General features: G+C 38.8%; 1 protein-coding gene across 1 annotated transcript; it reads left to right on the forward strand.

Annotated features, from left to right (window-relative positions):
• Window positions 1-2,515: 2,515 nt before the first annotated feature.
• On the forward strand, window positions 2,516-8,780 carry rgrb (retinal G protein coupled receptor b). The gene is made up of 7 exons (XM_085284840.1): window positions 2,516-2,906; window positions 3,229-3,385; window positions 4,885-5,006; window positions 5,441-5,594; window positions 5,730-5,847; window positions 7,928-8,041; window positions 8,286-8,780. The coding sequence occupies exons 1-7, from the start codon at window positions 2,831-2,833 to the stop codon at window positions 8,424-8,426; spliced, it is 882 nt and encodes a 293-aa protein (XP_085140966.1). The 5' UTR covers window positions 2,516-2,830; the 3' UTR covers window positions 8,427-8,780.
• The last annotated feature ends 3,417 nt before the right edge of the window (window positions 8,781-12,197 follow it).

A 12,197-nucleotide genomic window follows, 5' to 3' on the forward strand; every position in this document is an offset into this window, starting at 1 on the left:
ACAGTCAAATTTGGGGCCATCTGTCCGACAGCTGAAGCTTGGCTGAAATTGGGTCATGCAGTAGGACAATGATCCCAAGCACACGAGCAAATCTACAACAGAAGGAGCGAAAAAGAAAAGAATCAAGATGCTGCAATAGCCCAGTCAAAGTGAAATGCTGTGTTAGGACCTCAAGAAAGCTGTGAAGAAATTAATGTCTGCAGGCCTCAGTGAGCTGAAGCATTGTTTTGAAGAGGGGTGGGATAAAATTCCTCCACAATAACATGAGAGATTCATAAAATCACACAGAAAACTATTACTATTATTGTTTATAACGGTGGTTCTACAAGCTCTTGCTCACTGGGTGTTCTTAGTTTTTCACAGGAGTCCTGTGAAAACTTTTCTTTTCACATGCCTGAAAGTACAATACCTAAAGTAGGTGCTGTATGTAAACACAGTATATTGGCGCCTGTATGTGCACTGGGGTGGGGGCATTTCCATCTGAGCTGTTTATGAGAAAAAGGTAGAAAAAGACCAGTGTCTAGAAAATGGGAGTTATCCCATTTAACTGCTTCTAGTTTTAAATTAGGAAATATATTTTTAAAAATGCTTTCAGTTCCTGGTCATTTGTTCAAATGGAGTTTCAACAATAAAGCCTTTGTTTCATTGCAAAACCAACAGATTATGCTGCAGTAATTAACTATTTGTCAACGGATCAATGTTTAGCCTTTGTAGGGAGTTGTAGCCTTGTGTTTTATGCCACAGTTTCATTTGTGTGTGGCTAAACACGACGAATTCTCTCTGACTGAGATAATGTTAATTAAACAGTTAAATTAAAGAAAGCTACAGTCCTGATCTCTGGCATTATGTTAAGTCTGGCAGTGCAGGTTATAGTGCAGCTGTTGGACTAAAACTTATTCAACCTCAAAACGCTCTTTAGTTACTTCAATGCTCATATTTTAATCCTATTTTCTTCACACTCAGCCCCAGCAGATTAACAGATTGTGCTATTAAATATTTTGAAATTGAGAAACTGGCATTGCTTTATGTTCCTGAATGGCATCACACTGCTCCACCAGCTTCTAACAAACACCTCGCTAGGCCTTTTGTTGGGATTGAGGGCACCACACAAATATTCTGCGATGTGATTCAGATGCGCCAACTTGTCAATTTATCTGTGAAATATTGGCATTTTTACCGCCCCAAATGTTCCAGAGCAGCAGATGCCAGCAGATGACAAGTACACATGTCATAGCTTTTTTGTGTGTGTGGATTGAACACAGAGCTTACAGAAAAGACAATATGGACAGTTTAGAAAAGGGTATTATAAGTCCATTGGGACAATTCATTACTTCATAGTTAATGAGGTTGTGGTAATCTGTGGCAAGCTTAGTGGTGCAATCAGACTCTACCCAAATGTTACATTTTAAAAGGTTTAAGCAGCCACAATAGCCAAAGGTAACTTAGGACAGCTGTGACATGGGATGACAACATGCCATGTCACAGATCCTCAAATCCTCGCAAACTGCCTTCTTGAACATGACAGCAAGTACGTAACAGCAAGTATCCAAATGGCCTCCACACTCACCAGATCTCAATACAATCACAGACCTTTGGGATGTGGTGGAACAGGATGTAATCCCACACGTGCAACCAATAAATCTGCAACAACTATGATGCTATCTTGTCAATATGGACCACAATCTCTTAGGATTTTTTCCAGTACCGTGCTGAATCTATGCCAAAAGGAAATAAAACAGTTCTGAAGGTAAAAGAGGTCTACTTCCTGAAAGTGATGTGTAGGCTGGTCTGGAAAACATTTCGTTCTTACAGCAGAAAGAAAAGAGATAGCCTGATGTAGTCATGAAAGTGAGTACTGGCTCTTGACATTAAGTAACTTACGGTTGTTCCCAAAGTTGCCTGAAAAGCCTCCAATTAATCCAAAACTCAACAGTGACTCCCTGTTAAACCCAGAATTGAATTTAAGATCCTTCTTCTCAGATACAAGGTCTTGAACACCTCCCTTGTTATCGTAACAGAGCACTTGTGATTTTTTGAAAAGAGCTAAAAGTAGAATTGGAGGAAAGCCTTCAGCTTTTAGGCTCCTGTGGAGCCAGCTCCCAGTTTTAACTCAGGAGAAAGACACCTTCTCTACTAGTTTTTTGGAAACCTGGAATGTAAAGGTCTCTTTTTCTAAAGCACTTTGGGTCAACGTCTGTAATTTGAATATGCTATTTACTATAAATAAAATAGACAGGACGGTCAACACAAAAAGTGCATGTTCGAGGTATATTTTTTTTTCATTTGCAAAAATTTCATAGATCCGCCCACCTCTATTCTCCACTCCCCATGTGTTTATACACCATTATTACATTAGTCTGTGCTTCATCTTGTCTTCTTATGCCCACCCCAATCGGTGGGGTGAGCCCTAAAGTGCATTTAAGAGTTGTAACTGTCCAGACTGCCGGTCAAAGTCTGCTTAAGAGTCCAACACTCTTTTAAGTTAAAAGACAACATTTCCCATGTTTCCTTTCTCTTATCGCTTACAAAGCTGTAGGTTGGTTTCGCCACAGAGTGTTCGGCAATAAACTTTCAGAGCCTTTAGATGACAGAATTGCGCAGAAAACTCGCAAAGTGTTTGCAACCACTCACTTGCAGAATGTGTGCAGGAAGTCTGCTTGTTAGGACATTCTTCGGGGGATTGTAAAGAGGGCTTTGCTAAGATTAGCGCGTTCGTGCTTTTTCACGTGAAAGCACCTTTATAAGGCCTTATTGTGGCACAGACTGTGGGTGGCTACGCTGCAGGAAAACGACTCGTCTTCTTTGCAAAGTCTAATTTGTGTGCTTCATCATGGCAACATATACGTTACCGGAGGGATTCACAGAGTTTGACATGTTTACATTCGGTTCAGCACTCCTTGTTGGCGGTAAGTGAAGCGCGCTGTATGGTTATACAAGAAGGAAGGACCCAGATAACCATGAATAAATTTGGAAGAGCTGTATTTTTAGCGGGATTCCTTGTTTTTGTTTGTTGGGGGGGGGGGGGGGGGGGGGGGGGGGGGGGTAATGCTTGGAGATGAGTTAGATGTTAAAAGTTCCAAACCAAAACTACTTAAATTGCATTTTGTTTGTTTGCACACTTTGTGGGCCAAAAAACCAATAAGATCGGCCATGCAGACAAATACAGCTAGAGGTTAAATGTGAAACCAAATAATAGAAACGTAATTTATTCTTTGTTTTCACTTTTAGGGATGCTGGGATTCTTCCTCAATGCCATCAGCATCCTTTCTTTCCTCAGGGTGAGGGAGATGCGCAATCCCAGCAACTTCCTGGTGTTCAACCTTGCTGTAGCTGACCTCAGTTTGAATATTAATGGACTCACTGCAGCCTATGCAAGCTATCTCAGGTAACAAACAGGGCATGCTCTGTTAGAAATGTATTTTCTGGCCTTCTACAGTCACTTTATATCTGAATCTTTCAGCAGAAGTTTTCATATTAAGCTGTCCAGCACAAGCTGACTAAGTCTCGGGGTTTCATAATAAAATCCACAATCTACTTTGTTCACATTTGGCAAGAAAATATGTTGAAAGTGACCAAACAGCCCAAAGTTTATAAAACTTAATGTGCACTGATGTTGTGAGACATTTCCAGCTTGACCTATTAAGAAAGCTGATTTTTCCTTAAAATTATTATGTAAAGTGTTACGCAAGACAGTTGTTTTTGTACAAACTACAGTGGGGGGTTTTAATTAATACATTTATTTAAGTAAAATCAACTTGGTTTTTGCATTTCTCTTCTCATTTTTTGCTTATTGTAAAAATGTCCACGTGTTTAATTGGAATCCAGTTATCAAGCTAACCACTTTTTCAAATTTTAGACTCAATTGTTTAAGTTTAAGTGGGATCATTTGTAAGTACACCTTCATGAACCCAGCAGCCCACTGCACTCGTAGTGTCACAGCTATCATAAAATGAAGTTAAACTTTATTTAGTTTGTGCAGTTGAACATAATGAAACACAAAAACAACAACTTATTATGATACAGATGTGTATACTGACCCATCATATGATATTTCATATGCTTGTTGTCTGCTGCTTTTAATATGTGGCAAAGCATCCATCCATTCACAATTCAAAGACTTCTCCTTCTAGAGAATCGATCCTATTTTAGTGACACGTGCATACAACGATAACCTATTGATGCTTCACCCAAATTCTGCTCAAGGTCAGAGACACATTTGGTGTTACATTGGGACTTTTCCCTTTTCACAACATAAGCTTTATGGATTTTATTTACAGTTAGAATTTAGTGTGCACAAAATGATAAAGAAAACTGCATGAAATACCAAATGAGGTGATAGCTTGACTTTTTGCTTTGCCTCACATGTGCCCTACATGGTGATAATGACGTTATTGTTCATAATTATGGAGGGAGTGATCCTACTGGTTGACTCCCAGTTAGGGCCTTTCTGTCACCACTGTCTTAACATCAGTGATATGGTCACATATATTTATGCCGTTTACTGAATGGCGATGGTTACTGCTGACCATGTAGTCATAACACTCCTCAACTTAAACACTTTTATTTTGTGTTGATCTACATTAATATGTCCTGTATATGATGACTATTTGTGAAACTTTTTGACTTCTTTCAATTTAAATTCTCATTAGAGAACTCAATGACGAAAAAACTTTTTGTGCTTCACAAATTACAACAACCTATGAATTATGATGGGTTGTGATCAGAATAGCCTCCACATCAATGAGTTTCTGGTTATTTTATTTTATTTTATTGAGCTGTATACCTTTATACCTAAGCACTTTGTTTTTATATATAAGTTTGTGTAACTTTAGGTGCATTTTTCTGCAAGTTGTAGTATGACACATGTTTCTTTGTCTTCTTCAGATACTGGCCATTTGGTCAAGATGGTTGTGCCTATCATGGTTTCCAGGGGATGATATCCATACTGGCATCCATCAGTTTCTTAGCTGCAATCGCTTGGGACAGATATCACCAGTACTGCACCAGTGAGTAAAGGCACTACAAATAGGTGTTCAAAATGTTAGTTAATGCAGTTTTATACACAATTGAAATGAGATATTCAGAGAAAGTCAGTCTTAAAAAAAACTGAAACATGCATATTTTATCTGCCCCTGGGAAATGGTATAACTTTTTATTTATTCATTTTTTGTTTCATGTTGGGCAGGGGATAAGCCGCTTTATAAGCCGCTTTGTAAACCATGTGGAGCAACTCTTAAACGTTTACATTTTATATTTCTTCATGTTTTTGTCAACTGAATCGACTTTATATTTTGTCGGCGATAACCTTGTGATATTTAGTCAACTTAAAATAAAAGCATTTCGATTCCCAAAATAAGACTAAAACTAAGTTATGCTCACGTCAAAAGTTTGTGACTAAAACTAAATCAGATTTTTCTGTTAAAAAATGAACACTGTGTAGGACAGAAGCTTTTCTGGACCACATCTATCACGATCAGCAGCATCATCTGGATTCTCTCCATCTTCTGGTCTGCTGTTCCTCTACTGGGATGGGGCGTCTATGACTTTGAGCCCATGAGGACGTGCTGCACGCTGGACTACACCAAAGGGGACAGGTAAATGGGTAAATATTAAAAGATAATCTTACCATGAACAATAGTTTTCTGTTTTCATACCTGCCAGTTCACATGGAAAACGGGTACATAGACTTTTACAGCTGTTGTTGTTGTTCATGGTTATTTTTCTAACAGGGACTACATCACCTACATGCTAAGTCTGGTGGTGCTCTACCTGATGCTCCCAGCTTTTAACATGTACTCGTGTTATGATTTGATCTACAAGCATTTCAAGAAGATCCATCACCACCGGGTAATACATGCTGCAGTCTTACTAAAAATCATTGTGTATTAGCACATCCAATTGTGCCTTCAAAATATTTTGTTTTGTTAAGTATTGGACAGTCGTACAAAAGAGTCTGATCACTGGCTGTGTAGAAGAAAGCAGCTTAAATGTTATTTTGCTCTAATCAAAGGGGCTCTAATCAAACCACGAGTTTAAGAAGATTAATTTTACGCATAATGAAACACAACCTTTAAACCTGCTGGTGAGTGCTTTTCTTTTTCTTCTTTATTTTATTTAATCTTTAACAGGCTTATTATTTCTCCATTCTTCTATTTGCATGCCACTCTTTATTGTAGTTTTTTTATGCTGAGCATAGAAGTGAGACCGGTTGCAATATTAGGGCCATTGTAGGTAAAAATAGTCATTATTATTATTAAAGCACTCAGGTACAAAAGGATAATAAACTCAGGCAAAAAAGTAATTTCCAAGAATAAGGTTATGAATAAAATAAAATAAAAACAGGGCAATTTACAGAGGAAAAGTCAAGAAAAACATTCTCTGAAAAAATATTCTGTATTTATTTATTTTTTCTGTTAATTTCCAAAATTGTATTATTTTGCTTAAAGTCCACAGACAATGAACTGAAGCAAAGTTGTAAAGAAGAAAATCCTCCAAAAATGTGAGATAATGATTCATTTGTATAGAAAATGAAAATTATGGCTTGATAAAGGCACGGCACTTATCTTAGACAGCAGTCTAAGCAAATAAGCCCAGATTTCCCTCACCCTAGCCACTTCCTCCTGCCCATCTAGGGGTATTAAGCCCAGAAAACCTCACCTAGGAGGTGTCCGGGAGGCATCCTAGTCTGCCCAAACCACCTCAACCGGCTCCCTTTGATGTGGAGGTGCTGCGGCTCTATTCCAAATCCCTGTTGAATGATCAAGCTCCTCACCAACCCTGAGAGAAAGCTCAGATGGCAGCCCTGGCATTGTCCAACACTAATCAGAATTAAGTCCGACTTACACTTGGTCAGCATTCTGGTGGAGTGCTGGAGAGGGTTTCACCAAGGGACTCTAAGAAGGCTGGGCCCTCTGAACTGTCATTTGGCATATAGGCACAAACAACGGTCTGGATCTAATCTAAACCCCAAAACACAGGCAGCAAAAAACAGGGATACAAGTATAAAAAACAACATTAAGCCTGACCATAGCTTCTCACCGAAACTCCAGAATGGAACAGAGTCAAACCCCTCAGTGAGAAGGAAACTGGTTCCATACCCCAAGTTGTACATTGAGTGAGTCAGACTATATCTATATCAGCTTGGACTCGTCCCTCATAAGTGAGGTGATATTGAATCTACCACAAACCAGTTTTGGAAGCCAGGGATCAGAGTACCAGGACCTCTGCTCTGACTGCCAGTCAATCCACTAAGCACTGAACACCTCCTGTGGGCCCCTCCTGTGGGTGGTCAACAGGAGGATGGACCTATGTTGCTTTTTCAAGCTGACACCAGCTGGGCCCCATGGCTTAAGGCCTGGCCATCAGACAATTGTCCTCGAGACTGTACCCCAGGCCTGGCTCCAGGGTAAGACCCCAGTAACCCTATCCCAGGCAGAGAGCACTGGACCCCTGGATTGTTACGCTGCATAGGTTATGTGTACCACTATTTTGTCATAGGTAAGGAGTCAGACAATCTGCCATGGCAGACCTTACCAGAGCAAATTGCCCCAACCACATAGCTCCTAGATCAATGGGAAACATAAACCCCTCCACCGTGATAAGGTGGCGATTCATGCAGGGGATCTCAAAAAGATGGCAATCTGAAAAGCAACCCATGTAAGGCTCTGAGTTGGTTTCCATCCTATTCAAGTGTGATCTGTTGTCTATTAATTATTCATCCAGCAGTTATGCCACATTCTAACCTTGTGTTGACCACATACTTTTGGTCACGAAACCACTGAAGTGCATCTCTACTTCATCTCTTGTTTCAGCAACTACACACAAGCTTGATAAGATCATTATCACTATCATTATTAGACTAATTGTGACACACTCTTTCTGTTTTTGAAGCCTTGTTGTATGTAACACAATGGATTTTATTTTACAGTTTAACACCAGTTTGCCTGTGAGGGTACTGCTGATGTGCTGGGGCCCATATGTCATCATGTGTGTCTATGCCTGCTTTGACAATGTGAAGCTCATCTCTCCAAAGCTAAGAATGGTATGTATTTATTTTGTTTTTTGCAACCTAACACTATGTGAAAGTGAAACAGTTAAACACCTCTTTCTTCTTCTTATTGTTGACTTTTAGTTTAACAGTTTCTTAGTTGCAGTTTCAGTCATCATTCTTGTGACTTATTCCACAAGCAAGACAATGAAAGGAGTCAATCATTTTAATGTCACACTTGCCATAGTATGTGAGACAACTTAAACCTTTGCTTTTTTGTGTGCCTTTTCCCTTGTAGATGCTTCCAGTTATTGCAAAGACAAATCCTATATTTAACGCTCTCCTCTACTCGTTTGGAAATGAGTTCTACCGAGGGGGAGTTTGGCATTTCCTCACTGGACAGAAGATTGTTGAACCAGATATTAAGAAGTCAAAGTAAAAGAAAACCCAGTAAAATCGGGCAAAAATCCAAGATCATCAACTGCTTTCATGATAGGTTCCTCATTCAAACGTAGTAGGATGTTTTGAAATAAACATTGCCAGGTCAGAGATGTACAGTTGTGTTATTTTCATATTTCATATTTGTACAGTACATGACATTACAGGACGGTCTGTTTGCTTGGAGCCACCATACCTCATGTTGGACTTAGCTCAATCAACAAAAAAACATGCTGCAGGTAATCTGACCATTTTAAATGTTCATGCATTCTTTCTTTCAGCAGCTTGACTTTAACCTGCACTGCTCAAGCATCCACGTGAATCCAGTGACAATAAACACAGATGTTGCTCCTCTTCTGCTGTTTGCGCTTTCTATTTTAATCCGATTAATGGAGATGCTTGTAAGCAAGAAGCCTAATTGCTGCAAGCAGAAATGTGCCTTTTATCACATGTCAGTGTCAAATCTAAAGTATTTTAATAAGCAGATTATTTAATAGTGGTTTTGTTTTGTAGACAGCTAAATAATACAGCCCCTCTGTACAGTGAGGAAATATTTACTGTGTTAAGCCCGTTGCGCAATTAAGCTCCTTCTTAGGCGACGTGGACTTAATCTCATTTCAGGTACTTGTCTAAATTAGGAAATGCATACACTAAACTACACAGAGTTTGGTAGCGTTTTGTCTTCATTTCATATTAACTTACACTGAGCTAAATTTGATGACATATTCAGTTATATTTAAACATATTTAACAATTTTGTTTTTACTTTTCAGTGCGCCGAATAGTTCTAAAACAAATGCTGTAGTTTTTTTAGTAAATAGGCAAACGTTTGCATTTTCTGTCTGCATGCACATGAATAGATGCTTCAGAGCAGGAACACAGTTACCCTTAAGCTATATTGGCTTAGCAATTTCATAATACCAGCAATGAAATGTCTTTGTGGGTTGAGTTACTAAGCCACGTATATTCCAAAGATCACCACAGAAGGGGCACATACTGTAGAGCAGGGCTGTCAAACATAAGGCCTGGGGGCCAGATTTGGCTCATGGAGGACTCTATTCCGGCCCACTTGATGACTTTGGAAAATGTGAAGGAGGGCATAGATTTTGGATTTTTAACTGTTTTACAGTTTTTCCTACTAATAAGGAACCTCCTTTACTGTCATTCATACTACATCAAAGTAATTAAGTAATAGATAAACAATAACAAAACACAAAAAAACGGTTTTATCGCAATCTACTAAAGAAATTTATGTTAAGCTTTAGAGTAAATTTAGATTTAGCTTTTTCTGTCATTTTAGACATGCTCACAGATGTCAGCATTTCTTTATTGTGTAGAAAAACTTGAGTTGTACTGCTGAAATTGCACTTCTTTTTCTTGGATTAAATTGGATTAAATGTCTATATAAACTTCTTTACACTGACAAATAGAGGGGTTTCCCTGCTTCGGCCCACTTCAATTCAATTCAATTTTATTTATATAACGCCAAATCACAACAAAAGTCGCCTCAAGGCGCTTCAGATCAAAGTGGGCTATATGTGGCCCACGATGTAAAAAGAGTTTGCCATTTCTGCTGTAGAAGAAACAACTCCAGCTCTGATGCTAAATGTATCCACAGCAGAAATAATCCACTGTGAGACGATCCTTGTCACACTAACCTCCGAGGTGTGACGTTGTTGCCCGCAGGCTGGTCGTAAGGGGATTAAATTCTCTCACCATCAATGGCAGCCTTCTTTAAGGGAGAAGGACTCAGCCTAATGAGCAACAGTGAAGCAGTCCTGAAATTAGACTGTTGGCTGCTTAAATTAGAATGATGAACCCCTGCATTTAAATGTTGAATTGCATGAAGTCATAGCCCTGATCATTTTTACCCCAGTAAGGCATCTCTTAAAGTTGCTTTGTCTTTGTGAATTTGTATTTTTTTCTGTATCTTTTCTTGAATGTAAAAATGTGACAAGTGGGGATAAAAGTAAGTTGAAAAGCTTGAGCAGGGGGAAAAAAAATGCATCGCCTAATCAGAAGCTGCCTCGGGAATGCTGTTATGCAGCCTGCTCATTAGCATCGGATTTCCTTCCAGTATATGAGCAAGCTCTGCTCATTAGGAGGAGTTAAATATTTGGCACAATCATGTCCTTCCTCCAACGTCTCCTGCTGCGATCAGGACTTTTCTTGAGAAAGATTAAAGAACTAAAAGATCAGCATCAAGTTCTTAGAAACAGTTGGCTGATTGTGTGTGTGTGGTCTAGTGATCTAATTTGGTCAGAGCTGTAGATAGACACTGTGGTAATAGCAGAAAGTTCACAGGAAGAAAGTAGAACCTGTCACAGACAGATAAAGCCTGACTGAGCCTTCCCCCAAAACAAATAAGCGATTACAACCCTTTTCATCCAATAGAAACGTTAAGATTTGGGATCCACCCACCAGGCAAGCTGAAGGTTAATAGAAAATAGAGGTGTGCTAAATTTATTACTCTTCACAGACAATGTTAGAAAACAGAATGATGCCTGTCCTTATTTGGCAGCTTTCTCTAATATAAGGATGAGGATAATAATAACTTCAATTAAAAAAAATAAATAAATAAATACATCCCTAGAAAATAAAAGTCCAAGATGTTTAAAGAAGAGCCTTAAAAATCTACTGTGTGCCATTTATATTTGGCTGGAAAAATAAATTAGGTCACTAAAATACAGAGGATATCACTGCTTTAACATTATCTTCAGTTCTAAAAAACACTTATTGACCTACCACGTCAACACCAATCAATTGTAGGCTTGTTTAATGAAAAAGCGTCATAACTTCCAGTGTTGTAATCACTTGTGAAGATTGTTCTTTTGCATGCTTCAAAAGAACCTCAGTTTGTTACATGCCCTCCCCTACTCTTCTATCCTAGTTTAAATTGGCACAATAGTGTTTAATTCCGAAACAGCAAGCCGATATAATGGAAGTGTATCATTCCAAAAGCATTTATTTGTGCAGCTGAATTAAATTGGTGAAAACATTTTGAAGAATTTTGGTCGAAGAACACTCGCTTTGCTAAACGGCCCTAAAATATCTAAAAACAGGAAAAGTGAGTGATGCAAAAATCATCTTTGAAGTTTAGCCACAAGGGGCGGCTGAGTGAAAACACTATTTATAAAACCTCCAGAGACACTATATGGACCTAGCTGGTGAAGTCCTGCATGTTTACAGCATTAATACTGAGCATGTGTTTACTCATGTAAGAGACAAAGGTGAAAGCTGCCTATCAAAGAAGAAAGCCAAAGGGCAACTAAACCCTCCATTAAATATTACACACTACAGTCCAGAGGTCAGATCATATCAGTGGAAGGAAGCACGTTAGATGGTAAAACCCAAGCTCTGATGCTTGGCTTAGTGTTACATAATACTATCTGTTCATAATAGTTTCTCGGTCACAAGTGTTATCATAAATTTTGATGCCATTAGACCACGAACTGTGTCAAAGATGTGACATATCTGAAGTGGATTTTTCATGCAATGATTTTTAAAGAATTAGATCACGCCTGTGTCACTAGGCATCTAGAAAACCTTGCCCCTAGTCTCATCCATTAAGCCTCTCTGTTGTACTGTCTTCACGTCAGAGGCCGAGTCATCATCCATAATTCAGCTCTGAGGATTAGGCTGAAACTCTTGACTCTGCCAAGTTATGCATGAATGATGTATAAGGCAATAATATTATACATTTTTTTAAGTGTTTATGTAATATGTATGTTTATCTCTCTCTCTCTCTGTGTGTGTGTGTGTGTGTGTGTGTG

This window comes from Mchenga conophoros, linkage group LG8 (assembly GCF_057382185.1).
Source record: "Mchenga conophoros isolate Kocher_MC1m ecotype Shallow Benthic linkage group LG8, M_conophoros_male_GT1.1, whole genome shotgun sequence".
NCBI lineage: Eukaryota > Metazoa > Chordata > Actinopteri > Cichliformes > Cichlidae > Mchenga > Mchenga conophoros.